General features: G+C 42.0%; 1 protein-coding gene across 7 annotated transcripts in view; it reads left to right on the forward strand.

Moving 5' to 3' along the window:
• KATNAL2 (katanin catalytic subunit A1 like 2) overlaps positions 1-16321 on the forward strand; it is a 76607-nt gene extending 60286 nt beyond the window's left edge. For all 7 annotated transcript variants that reach the window (XM_041763440.1, XM_041763420.1, XM_041763456.1 and 4 more), the window contains 4 exons: positions 339-449; positions 14554-14716; positions 15551-15653; positions 16169-16321. In XM_041763440.1, coding sequence (XP_041619374.1) covers positions 339-449; positions 14554-14716; positions 15551-15653; positions 16169-16308 — 517 coding nt within the window. In that variant the 3' untranslated portion in view covers positions 16309-16321. The remainder of the gene's footprint in view (positions 1-338; positions 450-14553; positions 14717-15550; positions 15654-16168) is intronic.
• Positions 16322-17072: the final 751 nt, after the last annotated feature.

Here is a 17072-nt window from a genome sequence, read left to right on the forward strand (position 1 = left end):
AGCGTTCTTACCAAGGGCAAGTAGTACTGCAGGTAGACACAGCAAGGCTGCATTAAATCCATCAGGGATCTTTCTACCCTTCAGCTGTTTTCTCTTTCACTACCAACCGTTGGTTTTCTTTTCATTATTGCCACTATATTCATTTATTTCCTTTCTACCACCCTCTACGTGAAAACAGTACCAAAGCGCTTGCTTCCTCCAACTCTAGTATGAGTGGCTCCTAAGAATGAGGCAGAGAACCTGTTCTATGGGCACTGATTCATTGCTGTGAGTGCCACTCCTGTCCTGGAAGCAAAGGCTCTGTGTCTTGGGAGAATCTCACCTCTGTGTCTCTGTAGGGGAGAGCATGAAGGAAGCCTTCGGATGAAGACAGAGTTACTAGTGCAAATGGATGGGCTGGCTCGCTCAGAGGATCTCGTGTTTGTCTTAGCAGCCTCTAACCTCCCATGGTAAGAGATTTTAGAATACATTTTTTTGAATACACTTTTTAAAAAGATGTATTTATTTGAGAGAGAGAGATAAAGAAAGAGTGAGCAGGAGAGGGGCAGAGGAAGAGAGATGGAAAGAGAGAATCTCAAGCAGACTTTCCACTTAGTGTGAAGCCCGATGCGGGGCTTGATCTCATGACCCTGATTATCATGACCTGAGCCGAAATAGAGAGTCCAATGTTTAACTGACTGAGCCACTCAGGTGCCTCTTGAATACATTTCATGAGCCACTGAGTATGGATGAAGACATTATATTGACCATTTTGGGCAAAGGCTCAGTGTTTGGTTCCACCCCTGGAAGAGTAACCTGAAGTTTTTCCTGGTCAAGTCCTCAGTCCTTGTGATCTGTAGAGGACAGAATCTGCCTCAATAGGAGGAACATAACATACATAACATAACAACATAACATAACTCTGCCTACCACTAACAATATTTATTTATTTATTTTATTATTTTTTAAAGATTTTATTTATTTATTCACAGAGAGAGAAAGAGAGAGAGGCAGAGACACAGGCAGAGGGAGAAGCAGGCTCCATGCAGGGAGCCCGACGTGGGACTTGATCCCTGGTCTCCAGGATCACACCCCAGGCCGCAGGCAGCTCCAAACCGCTGCACCACAGGGGCTGCCCACTAACAATATTTAAATGGACATTTTGGGGTGCCTGGGTGGCTGAGTCAGTTAAGTGTCTGACTTCAGCTCAGGCCACAGTCTCAGAGTCCTGGGATCGAGCTCCATGTCAAGTCTCATGCTGGGCTCCATGCTCAGTGAGGAGCCTGTTTCTCCCTCTCCCTCTGCCTCTCCCCCTGTTTGTGCTCTCCCCCCACTCAAATAAATAAAAATCTTTTTTTTTTAAAAAAGATTTTATTTACATATTCATGAGAGATCAGAGAGAGAAAGGCAGAGACACAGGCAGAGACAGCACAGGCAGAGGGAGAAGCAGGCTCCATGCACCGGGAGCCCGACGTGGGATTCGATACTGGGTCTCCAGGATCGTGCCCTGGGCCAAATGCAGGCGCTAAACCTCTGCGCCACCCAGGGATCCCTTTTTTTTTTTTCCAAATAAATAAAAATCTTAAAAAAAAAAAAATGGACAGGGCAGCCCGGGTAGCTCAGTGGTTTAGCGCCGCCTTCAGCCCAGGGCCTGATCCTGGAGACCCAGGATCGAGTCCCATGTCGGGCTTTCTGCTTCTCCCTCTGCCTGTGTCTCTGCCTTTCTCTCTTTCTCTGTTTCTCTAATGAATAAATAAATAAAATCTTTAAAAAAAATGGACATTTTAACTTTCAAGTCAAATTATTTACTATATTTAAGCAGGGCTTTGCAGAGAACTATAAAATGCTAAAGTTTTCAGGCAGGATTCAAGGAATATTCCAGAAATAATATGTTTATACTTATAACGGTATTAAAATCAAACTTGTTTTAAAAAATTAGGAGTAAAATCTTTAATGTTGCATAGTAAATAGGAAGCTAAATAATTTCTAATTGAAAATATAATCTACTCTCAGAGTCTTTTATTCAAACCATATCCCAGAGTAGTTTATGAACAATTCTAGAAGTGGAATTGGGAAATAAGAGATGTTGATGAGGGAAAAACAGTATTTACTTGGAGAGTATATTTAAAAAACAATTATAATCCCTTTATAGTTCCAAGAATATCTTCACATACATTATTTCTTTTGAGCTGCAGGTAAGACAGGAGACAGATAAGGAAATGCTGTTCTTCCCATTCACAGACAGGGACCAAGGTTAAGGAAGGTAAATCTACCCAAAGTCAACAGCAAATCTGCAACAGAGCTGAGACTTCTGACACTATTTCCTCACCCTCACCCCTACCATTTCTGTTTCCACATTCAAAGATGAAAACAAAAGCTCTTCTGTTGTTTCTCTTGCTCCCAAAGAAGTCACTGAAAAAAGATGAAAAAAAAAGAGAGAGAGAGAGAGAGATGATTTTCACATGTAATCTATTATTTTAAATCAATTCCTAATTTCAACCTAGTTCCACCTTCCCTTGAATTTACCCAATTTCACTAATGTGTAAGGCGATCCACATTTTATATGTTCACAATAGAGGTATTTACATACAAATATTAGAGTGGAGTCCAAGCAGAGAACTGTCATTTTCAATGTGATTGTAAAATCCCACAGAGAATCTCCATTGCTTCATCCGTTTGAAATAGAGTCAATCATTAGCACTTTAACTCCTGTCCAAGGGGGACTATGGAAGTCGTCAACTGGAGAGGGTGCATGGCTCTGGGAATGTCCGTGCTCCCCAAGGAGACCTACACAGAAGGTTCTCTTCTATTCCCGGTGACTACCTAGGACTTTGTTGAGGAAGTTACTGTGCTGCTGCAATTTCCCTGAGGTGGGAAATCGGTTTTTTTGGGGTAAACCCCCAATAAGATAATCAAGGAAGAAAAAAGGCAACCAATCAAATGTTAAAGAAGCTTAGAAGGCTTTTCCAAAAGAATTGCCCTTCATGAAGGTAAATGGCAAATATGCACATGCTTTTGAGCTTTGCCTGCATCATTACAATGTATCTTGGAACCAATGTGTTCTTTCTGACCCATCTTTGAGCAATGCTGGGCTCAAAACAAAACAAAACAAAAACAAAAAACCACTTCTTATCCTCAAAAACTCCAAACAGACAATATAGAAGTGGAAAAATACCCACCATTTCCCAGCTTCGGTAATTAACATCTTGCCCAATTGATTTAATATGTGCCTGCCCCTCCCTCGTTTTGTTGCAGTACCTTAAAGTATATCCCAGATTGTCATGTGCCCATCATCATGTCACTTCTCACAAATGTACTTCAGTACACATCTTTTTTTTTGAAAAGGACATTTTCTTAGACTGTACTATGTCATTACCACTCCCCAACAAATTAACAGTAATCTCTCCATATCATCTAATACCCAGTTTATATCCAGATTTCCCATATTGTTCCAAAATGTCCTTTTACAATTGATTTACTGAACCAGAATCCAAACAAGGTTTGCATTTTGTAATTGGTTTTTCTCTTAAGTGTCCTTTAGTCTGAACAGACCGCCTTTCCCTTTTTTTCCCACTCGCCACTGACTTGATTGCCAGGGAGACTGTCCTGGATACATCTAAATTGTCTGGATTGCACTCCTTGTATCCTTTAATGGGAAAAATAATATTTAGAGATGGCAATCTCACGATAAGGGGTGCTCCTTGCTAACTGGGTTATATCATTGCTTCTTGGCTTTTTGATTGGGCAGAAATAGGGAAATGCATAGTTTTCAAAAGAAGCAAATAATGACTTTATACAAGTATTTCCCATTTGAATTTAAGATTATAAGAGCTAAATTATTTGATTTTTTTATTTGTATCTTTTCTCTAATTGTGAAAATCTTAGTTCTTAACATTCATATTAATATTCACTTAATCCTCATATGTAGATATATTTTGTATTTGTGTATGTAACAGAGTTTCTCATTAATAGTACCAATACTCTCATGACAGCAACATTTTGGTGAGGAAGATGGTACATACCTAGCCTAAGATGGAAGTGCTAATTCAGGATTTCTTAACCTCAGCACTACTGACATTTTGGGCCAGATAATGCTTTGCTGTGGGGGCTGTCCTGCACATTGTATGAGGCTGAGTAGCATTCTGGCCTTTCCTTGCAAGATACCAGTAGCATGACCCCCCATTGTAACAACCAAAATTTGCTTTCTGACATTGCCAAATGTTCCCTGGTAGATAAAATCATCCCTAGCCGAGACTCGTTGAACAGAAGTAAGTGACAGACACTATATAGAGACAAACTGTCACATGCCCCACTGATGAACTCTCAAGGTGTTTTTTTTTTTTTTTTAACTTCATAAAATCATTGAATTTGGTTAACTAACAGATAAGGTGGCATATTATATAAATTGTTCTGTATCTTTAATTTTTTTTAGACAATGTTTTGAGCAGAAAGTTCTTCCTCTCTCCCTTTACAGCTGTGTATGTTCCATTTTGTGCACATGATAATCTATCCCAATCACCTGATGATGGGCATTTGGGTTATTCCTACTCTTGCTATTATGTATAATGCTGCAATGAATAATAGTGCGCATATATCACTTTGTGTATTTGCCAGTGTATCTTTGGGACAGGTTCCTGGAAATAGAACTGCTGGGTCAAAGGGTTAATGTGCATGAAATTATAGTAGAGATTGCCAAATTTCCCTCCATAGAGGTTGTACATTTTGTATTCCCACTAGTGTCCTGCTTTCATTACTTAACATTATAGTGAGAACATTTCCAAAGTCATTAAATAATCTTTGAAAATTGGATTTTGTAATGGCTGTCCAAAATTCCCACATGTGAATATACCACAATTTAGTTAATCATTCCTTTCCTGTTGAACATATATGATACTCCCAACTTTTCCCTATTATAAATAACACTGAAATGAACTTCCTTGAATAAAAATCTTTGACCAAAATTTATTTTTTTTCTTTAGGACAGATTTCCAGAAGTAGGATTACTGTATAAAAGGATATGGGTGGTTTTTAAGCCCCTTGCTACATACTGCCCATACATACTCCACCTATTAGGAAATACTGCATTCTTATCGAAGATATTGGAACAGACCTTTAGCTTGGCTTCAGGGTCTTACATGAGGGAATAAAATTATCTGATTAAAGCAGACTGTCTTTCTGGGGGAAATAACTAAATCATACCAAACTATATAAAAACCCAATCTTAAAATCCCAAAAGAGATTCTTCATGGTTGGCTAGTGGTACTTCTCACCTCTAGCATCTTTCAGGGCACTAAGCTATTGTTTACTACTTGTGAGCTTATCATTTTCCCTGGAGAGTCCATTCTGTCTCAAAGGTTAGTCATTTTTCCCTTTTTGGCAGTGAGATGGCACGCAGCATCTTTTACTTGGTGCTGCTCCAAGGAGCACCTTCTCTCATCTATAGCATCACAGAGATGACTAGAAGGAGGCAAGAAATAACAGCGCAGCATCTGTGTCATTTGATGTGTAAATAAACAATGAGGAGAATAACAAATGTTGCATTTGTAGTATTATCATTGAAAGAACAGCCATGTAAGAAATGTTCAGTGAGCACAATTAGGGCTAATTTGACCCACCTCAGTTGTTAAGTACACACAAACTCAGGCCTAAGAGTCCAGAGGGAAAGAAAATACTGAACAAGGCCATTAAGGCAAATGCCATCTTTAGATGTCTATTTAACTTGATGGTAGTTTGTACAAATAAGGTGTGGAAATTTTATGTGTGAAGCATGATGAAACTCCTCTCTTATTTTCTATTGCAGAAGGGCTAGAGAGTCCACTATCTTTCTTAAAAATCAGACACTGAGTATGATCAAACTTTGGATTAAAAACACACAAATCAACCCCAATCCTATTATTCAGAAGAAAGCTTAAGATCCAAGAGATTATTGCACTGGAAATGTGTGAGAACTTACCTATGTAAACTGACTTCTTCCTGTATCTGTCTTCTCTTTGCTGTGATAGTTCTATAAAAGTGTGTGCATGCGATTTAAGAGCTCAGCACACATAACCCCAGTTCTTCCACAATCTCTCATGCATTTCGTGGGCTCCAGGGAAAAGGCTCATGCCTCGGCTGTCATCACCCTCTAGACCAACATCTCTCTGAGAGTGGTCTGCCATAGGTCAGTAAGCCTTATCCGAAGAGAAGAATCTAGTGATCAACAAGTTCAAGAGGTATCGAATTAAAGACAGTACAACTGGTGTCCCCCTATGGCAGGACTTCCCAGTGCCTTTCAGATGTTATTGTGTGTTGGGACTCTCCAAGAGAAGCTATGAGAAAGCAGTACTTTCCATACTTACTTGGCCCCAAAATCTTTTCCTCAAAGAGCATCTCACAAGACCAGTGTTCCATTTGAGAATGCTTTGGGAAACTAGTGTGCATGAACTCAGTCTGATCTGAGGACTGCATCTTTCACTGCAGTTGCATTCCATCATGCCTGTAGGCTTTTTACTGTTCACTGTTATTTTGGTCCTTACCAGTGGTCAGACTGTTTTGCTGGAGATTGCTTCTGTCCATACATGACGTCACAATGCCATGCAATGGTATGGAGTCTGTGATTGTCCACATGAGGTTGATGGGTGACTCTGACACAACCAGGAAAGAAGGGTGTGGTGTGGCTGAGTGGGTGCAGTGGGGAAGGCACAGGACTGACTAAGCAGGAGGTGGCTACTAGTCACCTTGCCCTCGTCCCCTTCACATCGTACTCCATTTGCTTGGTTCTGTCAGACATAAATGTCTTTCAACCTGGCCTCCTGTGGCATTACTTTTGCTTCTTAATAGCAGGTTGACACATGAACTATAATTTTAAAACCAAATTTTACAAAGTATGAAATTAATATAACTGTTTTATGGGTAATTTGAGAGCTAGAAAAAAAGTACTGATAACCTTACCATTGTGACACAGGTATGAGCATTTTTGTATACACCTGGTGAAAATGGTTTAGTTATTATCATCGGTTGCCTGTGTAGCTTTCCACGGTAATTTTTTTCCCCCAAAGAGGGAAATACTTTGACTGTTTTGGCTATGCAGAAAAGTAATCCATGTTTGTTAAAAATATTTTCTATGCTTTGGTATTGCTTGAAAGTGAACGGTCCCGGGCAGCCCGGGTGGCTCAGCGGTTTAGCGCTGCCTTCAGCCCAGGATATGATCCTGGAGTCCCAGGATCGAGTCCCATGTCAGGCTCCCTGCATGGAGCCTACTTCTCCCTCTGCCTGTGTCTCTGCCTCTCTCTCTCTCTGAATGAATAAATAAAATATTTTTTTAAAAAAAAGAGAAAGTGAACGGTCCCCTGTAACTATACCCTGGCAAATATAAATCTTCCCAGAGTCTTGTGTGTGTCCAGTGTACACACACATGATAAAAAAAAAATATGATCATTCCATGGATGCATTTGTTTTATGGCCTGTTTTTTTTTTCTTTTCCTTCATATATTGTGGACAAGTTTGAAAATCTGCCCAATTCCATGTAGAAATCCACTCTTTGGGTGGGCCATGATTATTCAATTTTTTTTTTCTTTTTCTTGAGGGTTTTAAAACGGCATCAGCCTGCTGAATCACGCTCCTCCCACCATGACTCAGCTCCCAGCAGGTATCATCAAAAAGGTGTTCATAGTCCTTTGGATAAAGGGAATGGCCTTTTGCCTGTGCATGTTAACGGTTTTGGGGCGTGGCTTCTCCAGTACCCTGCTAGGGGCATACGAGAGGCAGAAAGAAAATCCAGAGGAGCCACATCATCCCTCAAGTGCTGGGGGGCCTAGCCTGTTTCAGTGTTTCCTGGTACTTGTTTGCTCTATCATGTCCAGGGATTTTTGTTGTTTTGTTTTGTTTTGTTTTGTTTGGTTCTAGGAGGGGAGGGCTGTTCCATCTTGGTCAGAAGTGAAAGTCTCTTCCCTTCTCTTTGGTTGCCTTTGAGCTGTGATACATCTTAAACACAATGATTTTATGCTCCAAATTAGTGGAGTCTAATTCCATTAGTTCATCCTACTTTCATTCCTGGTGGTTTGTTACAGGTCGTGTCATTTTAGATGGTGAGCTTACATTACATTTAATAAAGGAGACTCTGTGAGCCTTGCATGTGCCCTTCCAGAGAAAATGTATGTTGGACTGTATCAAGCTTTAGACCACTTAAGGCAATCCTCAACTTAAGGTTTCTCTGATCTTGCCCATGGGGGTAGGTCTGTAGTTCTGAATTATGAAGGAAGACTTTTTCCAACCCTAAAGTACAAGACGGGTTTCCTGTTCCTTCTTTGGTAGTGGACATATTTTGCTAACCCACCCTTTCACAGAGGATGTGTCCTCTGGTTGTTTTATGTGACGGGCCTTGATTCCACCTCCCATCTTGAATGGGCCCAAGGCTGCCTATGCTACCCCACACGTAAGCTTCCAGATCTGAACCTTTTTGTAACTAAGAGGCAAACAACTCAAATCAGACACAGCTTCAGCTTCAACTGCTCAGTGTTGATTTTCAGCTTCCTCTTCATTTTTAGTCCTCAAGGATTTTGGCCCTGCTCCCTTGTGGGCTCATTTATCATGTGTCCAAAAGTGTTTTTCTACAATTCATCGTTTTTAAAGGGGCTTTATAACAAGAGATTTCTGGATACCTGGAGTTCTTCATTTTGCTGGAAACAATCTTCCCATTTTTTAAAAAAGACTTTATTTATGAGAGAGAGAGAGAGAGAGAGGCAGAGACACAGGGAGAGAGAGAAGTAGGTTCCATGCAGGGAACCCGACGTGGGACCTGATCCCAGGACTCCAGGATCACGCCCTGGGCGGCAGGCGGCACTAAACTGCTGCACCACCGGGGCTGCCCAATCTTCCCATTTTTAAAATCAATTATTGATAATATATTTGCTGGCAAGAGGAATGGGACTATATCTTCTTTGTTGGTATTGTAGTAATTAGAAGTAATTTTTACTCTTTATTATAAAGAAATGATGCTCTTAATCCAAATATCGGTAGGGTATAAACTGAACTGATTATGTTCTAGACTTTCCTGCTGGATCCTCTTGTCTCAGGCCTGTGAATTCACTCCTCAGAATGAGAAGTCTCTGGAGATGAGAGGCTGGAGACTCCTACCTGGGGACTCATCTTTTTAAAAAAGATTCTATTTATTTATTTGAGAGAGAGAGAGAGAGAGAGAGAGAGAGAGAGCGCACAAGCTGAGGGAGGGGCAGAGGGAAAAGGAGAAGTAGACTCCCTACTGAACAAGGAGCCTGACTTGGGGCTCCACTGCGAGACTCTGGGATCATGACCTGAGCCCAAGGCAGAAGTTAACCGACTGAGCCACCCAGGTGCCCTGGGCATCTTTCAATTCATCTTCAAAAGCATTGCCTAGCTAAGTGAGTTTGATGAATCATCCCCTAAAAATCATTGTTTCCATTTTCTTCACTAAAGATGAAAATAGAAAGTTTTATTCTCATTGCTCAAGTTGATACTGACTTTCTCTATTAATTAGAGCTAATGACTATACAATGCTAATTTTCAACAAATTAGGTAAACTTTCGTATATAAATGCTGGGCTTTAAGGAAGCAGACCCTTTTACATGAAAACAGTAGCCCTGCACCAAAAATTCATTCATTCATCCAAATAGTATTTATTGAGCACCTAGTCTGTGTATTCTGCATGATGGATGGATTATGGTCCATGATTCTTGGCCTCTGGAACCTGACTATCTGCTGGGACAATGAATGAGATATAAACACAAATAATATGAGATGAGGATATAGCCAGTCCTATGTGAATGATACAAACAATAAGTAAAATACAATTGTACAGGGAAGAGGCCATTTCTTAGAACAGAAATTTAAAAGAAAGAAAAAAAAGCCTTTTCTGGACTAGAGCACACTTGAACCAGGCTTGTAAAAATGACTTGGCTCTTGGGAGACAAAGTAGGTGAACATTGCGTGAGTAGAAGCTCAACGAGGATGGCAAATCGTGGATTCAGAGAACAGCAAACTGACCAGTTTGGCCTACATGGGAAATGGAGATAAAAATCAGCTTACGTGGGGTTCACGGTGGGAGACAAAGTAATGCTTTATTCACTGGCTCCCCATTATCTACAGAATACTGCAGTTCCTTACTCTGCTCTTTAAGGGCCGCCATGATCTCTCCCTTTGTGTTGGTTATGGATGTACTGCAAAGGCTGCTTACAACGTGATTCCTTTTTTAAAAAAAATATTTATTTGACAGAGAGAGAGAGAGAGAGAGAGAGAGCACGAGTGAACACATAAGCAGAGGGAGGAACAGAGGGAGAGGGAGAATTAGACTCCCCACTGGGCAGGGAGCCCTATGTGGGGCTCCATCCCAGGTCCCCAGAATCATGACCTGAGCCAAAGGCAGAGGCTTAACTGACTGAGCCACCCAGTTGCCCCTGAAAGTTCTTTTCTTCCTGCTGTGCTGATAGTTTCAACCTAATATGTTTTAGCTACTGAATGAATGAAATAGAATTATGTTCTGTTTTCAAATTCTGTACAATTTGGAATTATCTCTGTCCCAGGAACCTCATGGTTTAACAGGGGACACAGGCAAAGGGCTGAGGCAAGGCCCTGAGTTCAGGTGTGGGGCAGAAGCCCTTGGGGCTGGGGTCCAAGGCCCCTGGGCCCAGGCAACTCTCTGGGAGGCCAGTGATCAGAGGCCCCGCAGCCTGGCCTGAGGCCTTGTGAGGCTCTGCTGTGTCTCCTGTCACTCCTGCTGGTTGCTTTCACCTTTTGAAGTGATGAAAGCACCAGATAAGCTCCAAAAAGGAGACATGAGAACAGAATAACTAGTCAAGAATCAAAGTGCAGGAACTAAAGGGAGTGTTTTCTGGTTGCCACACGTTAAATTCTTTCATATAACTATATTGGCATAAAGAATAATTCCTGGGTACATTCCATTTGTCCTTTGTTTCCTCCCTTGTATGATTATATTATTATTGATGTCATTAAAAGTGCATTCATCAGACCTGGCTGTCAGAGAGTTGCACTTATTTTGTGCCCACAAGCAGTTTTGAGGTAAATCTCTTGCTTTAGGGCATTAGCTGATCAATACAGACATCTATAGTGAGGTATTGTTTTCCCACCTCCTGCATGACTCCATTTTCCTAAGGCATGCTGGGGGTCTGGTCTTCCTTTCAATAAGAAGTCACTCTAGACGGGATGGGGAGACCCAGGAGAAGGTACCCCTGTAAGAGAACATCCCTTCGGCAGTCTCCTGCCGTTGAAGGAGGGGCAGCTGGCCCAAGGAAAGCCCTTGAAAGAAATACAGCAACTGCTTGTCACCCCCAGCTCTGCAGTTTCCTTCAGGGCAGTCTGTTTCCTTCTTGGGTTGTAGTCTGATCTCAAGTCCCATTTTTATCTTCGACGTTTAAACATTCCTGCAGTCCAAGACCAAAACCTCCCTAGTAGTATCTCTAGTTATAGGGAGGGAGTGTGTCTCATTAATTTCTGTGTTCTGGAGACTTAGTGGGGACAACATGCGTGGTGGCAAGTGGTCAGAATTGCTGACCTGAACTGAATTCCTAAAATGTGAATTTAATGGTTTCTTCTCCATTACATGTTCCCTCCCTCCCCATCTTTCCTTTCCTACCACCTCCTCCATTCAGTCACAATTCTCTGCTGTCCAAATCCACTCTGGATTCATTCAAACATCCTTGGTATTCTTATCCATTTCATCTTCTTGGAGACATATCTGCTAGAATCTTCTTGCCAACACCACCCTGACCTGATGATCCTCTGCACCCAGTAGGATTAGGAGACCCTGGCACCTCACCTTGTCATCCCAGGGATTCCTTTTTCTTTCTGTTTCTGGGATCTTGTATAGCCCTTTGGTTTGGTTTACTCTCTCCCTTTGGTCTTTCAGTACCTTCCTGATAAAGGGTGAGTGGCAGGTAACTTTTAGGCTTCGTGTGTTGAACATATCTTTTTTCTGTCCGCTAACTTAGTTGCCTGATCAAGATACAGACTTCTATGTTGGAAATTATTCTTCCTCAGCAGTCTGAAGGCATTGCTCTATTTTCCTTTAATGTCTCGCATTGTTGATGAGAAGTCTTATTACTGATCCTTTGTCGGTAATCTGCTTTTTTTCTCCCCGGAAGCTTTTATGATCCTCTCTTTGTCCTTGGGGTCCTGAGATTTCATCATGGTCAGCAGTCTACTTGCCGTTATTGTACTGGCATCAGACGGGTGCCCAAGGGGCATGCTTTGGGGTCTCACTGTTTGGATTCAAATCCACTGCTACTATCCCCTAGCTTTCTGACCTCAAGCAAGCAACTCAACCTCCATGCCTCAGTTTCCTTACCTTAAAATGGGTATAAAAATAGTACCTATCTCAGACGGTTGTTGTGAGGATTAAGTGAGTTAATATCTGTAAAATGCTGAAGCCGGTGCCTACCGCTTAGGAACTACTACTTAAGGAAAAGCTTTTATTAAGGTTTCAAACACAAAAAATAATTTCATAGAGTTTTGTGACGTTTCCTTGACTCTGTGCCTTGAATACAAATGTTGGCTTTGAGATGGGGAATGGCTGCACGGGCAGGGGTGGGGGAGCAGCTCTGAGTCTCTGATGTGAAATAAAATTTCAACAGGGCTTGGCTGATAAAGAACAAAACAAATGGAAAAAAGCAATAGGTGATTGTTAACTGCTGGTAAAGCACCCCCAGACTATGGAGCCTCAGCTCAGGACTGGAGTAAAAACAGGTAAAGAAAAGAATTTTTAAAGAAATCTTGTCTCACCACATTAGGATTCACATATGCTCCCTGAAAGAGTGTTTTCATTTTTCAAGGTAACAGGGAGCAGTATCAGCATAGAGATTCAGACTGAGAGTAAGAGAAACAGAAAGATGCGCTGAAAGTTTTGTGTCTTTATGAATGAGAAATATCTGGTGAGGATGCTTTCACCATTACTCTTTACTAATGGTTATGCCAGACCAACACACAGGCACCACCTAATTTCTATACTAGGAAATCAAATAGACATTTCCTTTCCTTCTAAGAACCTGAAATCTTAACATATAAAGAGTTCACAAACTCACACTCAAAATGAACTATTAATATGCACAGTAATTCAAGGGGACCAAAGAGCCCCAGTTAATGAGGGAAAACTTATTTTATCAAACAGCGCCAAATAATACATTTGGAATGAAAAAAAAATTTAAATCACTATCTTGCAGTCTTATGAAATAACCAATTCAAAGATCATTGACAGATGCTAAAACCACTAGTTGAGAGGGGATGGGGAAAGGGGTATTCACGTGGTGCCAACGTACTGTATATGGAATGCTTACTACTTGCAAAGAGATGTTTACAATGGAGACATCTGTGGTCACCAGGTGATCCCAATAAGACCACATCACTAATGGTGAGACACACCAACCTGTGGATCCTGGTGTATTGAATATGAAGACATCATCTATGAAATATACTCACCAAGAATCATTACCCTGATTCTAATTAAGCTTTTGGACCTAAATTCCATCTTAGATGACAGGGCATAGAACCAATTACTTACACAAAATCATGATGAAAACATCAGGTGAGTCCAGAATGTGTCTTATCTTGGTCAAGGCCAAGTCCAAAGCCAGGACAAGGAGATTGGTCTACATGATAAGAGAGTTAGGAGATATAACCATATGTAATACATGATCCTTGATTGGATTTGGGTTGGAAAAGATATTTGGGGGATCACTGGAAACATTTGAATATGGAATGAGCATTAGGCACATTATGCATTCAGTGTTAATTCTGTTGGATGTCATAATAGTCGAAGCTATCTAAGAAAATGTCCTTATCGGGGGAAATGTGAAAGCATTAAGGGGTGGCCTTTCATGATGTAATTTACTTTGAAATAACTTGGCTGGATAAATAGATATGAAGCAAATATGATGAAACAGTTAACTGCCGTTGAATTAGGGTGGAAGGTAAATGGATATCCATTGTTTTATTCCACTTTTCTATTTGTTTGGAAATTTTATATTAAGAAGTTGAGAGAATTGGCTTGCAGATGCAAAATTGCATAATGCTGGCCTGACGGTGTTTTGGGAGGAGCAGGCACGAGGGTCTCAAAGGGCTACATTTGCACTGAGCACCCTGGAAGGAGCTTTTGCTCTTTTGGAGTTCAGCAGAGCAATGGAGTGAGACAGCCACTTGCTCTAGAATGTATGAGAGTTTGGGAAGAATTAATGTACTTCCCAGAGTGCCCAAGTTATTGTCAGGAACGATAACTCACTGGCAGGATCAGACTAAATAATTCATGGTACAACTGGAATGGGAATACTCATATTTGGTTGTTGTTAGTTGGATTTTTCCCCCCAATTTAAATCACCTAAGTTTATCTCCTTTACATGAGGTGTTTTGGGGAATGCATTTCCTTTTTTTAATCAATTCTTTCTCCCAAACAACATGAAGTAATTGTCCTATTTGCTCAGGTATAGGTATAGAGTAACAGTTAAAACACAGAATTGCTTCCTACAATGGCTAAATTGTTCTTACAATATAGTTGTTGCTTAAGAAGTGAGTTTACTGCTCCAGGCATGTCCCTTATTTCCTATGTGATCTCAGGGAGCTGGACTGTGCCATGTTACGCCGCCTGGAGAAAAGGATTCTGGTTGATCTCCCGAGCCGGGAGGCCAGGCGGGCCATGATCTACCACTGGCTGCCCCCTGTGAGCAAGAGCAGAGCCCTAGAGCTGCGCACCGAGCTGGAGTACAGCGTGCTGAGCCAGGTAGGCTGCCCTGGAGGGAGCGCCTGCAGGCCTGGCGGCCGCTATGCAAACCTTCTGGGCTGGGTCCTCTCCTGAGCTGTTTGGGGCATATGCCTTGAGTCACTCAGGAAAGACCGGAGCTGCCCCAGCAGTGCAACGTCAAAGAGTGAGCTCTCCGTCCCTCAGAAACATTCCAGCAGGGAGGAACAGGGTGGAGTGATGTCGTGGGAATAGCACAGGGTTCTCAGGAGGGTCAAATCCTGGTCCCGCCCCTTATTAGCTGTGTGGCCTTGGGGAAACCACTTACTCTAGAAGCCTGTTTCTTCATCTGCAAAATGGGTAACCCCTAGGCTGCAAAGGACTAGTGATGATTCACAAGAAGTCTCTTACAAATGGAAATGAGGGTGTGGGCCTGCCACCCTCCTGGTCACTGCTGTCACTGCCCCCCATGAGTGGACACTTGAACATATGATGTTCTCTGCGGTTCCTCAAAGGCAAGTATGATCTTATTTACAAGAACCGAAGTGTTTACCAAATGTGATCATCCTTAGGTTGGGACACAAGGGCCCCATCAGGCTACCACGGGTGGTCTGCTCTCCGCCAGCATCTTACAGCATATATCTGGATGGTGGTAGGAAGTTTTCTTTATTGCTCAGCTTCTCAGGTTATCCAAACGCGTAAGCAGCCTCTCCCCTTACAAGCATCATAGCTGTGGGAATCTTTGTGTAGTGTTCCTGGGGGACAGATACAGGTCCGAAAAAGTGGCTCTCATACAGGGTCTTGCCTATAAGAACGTAATCACCACTAGCACTCAGCTAGTGCTAGGGACCAACAGCTGGTCTGTGGCTGTTTCAGGAGACGGAGGGCTACTCAGGTTCAGACATTAAGCTCGTCTGCAGGGAAGCAGCCATGCGGCCTATGAGGAAGATCTTCAGTGCCCTTGAAAATCATCCATCAGGTATGGCCGGGATCACAGCAAAGGTACTATGGGAGAGGAATGTGTTAAAAAAACCCAACTTTCACCAGCAGATGGAGCCTTGCTCCTGTTCTTGGGTGGCTCTTCACACTTGCAACGTTCTTTGGTCAAATTGTCCTTCCTGTACTCAACTCATTTCTCCTCTATTGTTCTGTTTTGGATCAACTTTGTCCCAGGTGATAAACTCCCTGGGGCTCAGGCTTTTATTTCTTTGGCACACTATGATGTTGGGCTGGATCCATTTGCGGCACTCTATAACTATTAAACACTACTTTGATAATGATGCATTTAAGTCATATTTTTTATCTGGGCTTGAGTTGCTGAATTGCCCATTAAAGAATTTCTTCCCCAGCTCTCTTTAGTCTTGCCCCTTGCCGCATTAACCATTAAGAATGCTGCATTATGCATTGTCTTGAAAAAAAGATCTATTAGCATTTCAAGAGCACTGATCACCATAAGGTCAATTATTGTGCTGTTACTGTTGTGTTTTTATCCAGAGAGCAGCAATTTACCTGGAATCCAGCTGGATACAGTGACCACTGCTGACTTCTTAGATGTGCTAGCTCACACCAAGCCTTCAGCAAAGAATCTGACTCAAAGATACTCAGCCTGGCAAAGTGAGTTCGAGTCTGTATGAAATCACATTTATCCTGCCCTGGCCAGGATCAACCACAGAGGCCTCCTAATTTCTTAGTGTAAGCAGAGGAACAATGATTGGAACAGAAAAATTATCCTTGAAGATGGAGTTTGTTTGAACAACTATACTATTTTGGAAATAAGAGGTATTTGTGTTAATTTTTCGTCATTGATGCCAGCAAAATACTGAAGATGTCATTTACAAGTGTATATGCTATTAGTCACACAAAGACTTTTCTCACAACTAGACCCCGCACAATTCTGATGAACAGTTTCTTACAGTGTTCTTTGTTTGTGAATTGGTATTTTCATTTTGAAGAAAAAGATGTAGTTTAGGAAGTTGTGTTGGAATGCACAGAGTGGCTCTGAGTTGAGGAGCCAAGTGGAAGCTGAACTTGACAGACTATCCGCCCAGTTGATGGGCTCCAGGGTGGTTAAGAATGGGCACAGGGAAGGACATGTAGAGTGTTTCTTCTGCCAACATCCGCAACCTCATCGGCCCTCCCTAACTCTGACCCCAACCAGTTTTATCAGCAGCAAAGCCTGACCAGACTAGCTCCCACCCACAGAGTCTCAGATCTACTTCAGGACAGGAGCTTCTTGAGTCTAGAGCTAGTAGCAGGGTGGCGGTCCCCCCAACCCCCCACCAGCTTCCAGTCTGAGCCCTCTGAGTTCTGGCTCCTAGGAACATCTTTTGACTCTCCCCTTCCCATGTGCTCAGCCCTCTTCCCACTGAACAGCTCCTCAGTGGATCTGAAGCTTAGG

Source organism: Vulpes lagopus, chromosome 1 (genome assembly GCF_018345385.1).
Source record: "Vulpes lagopus strain Blue_001 chromosome 1, ASM1834538v1, whole genome shotgun sequence".
NCBI classification, from domain to species: domain Eukaryota; kingdom Metazoa; phylum Chordata; class Mammalia; order Carnivora; family Canidae; genus Vulpes; species Vulpes lagopus.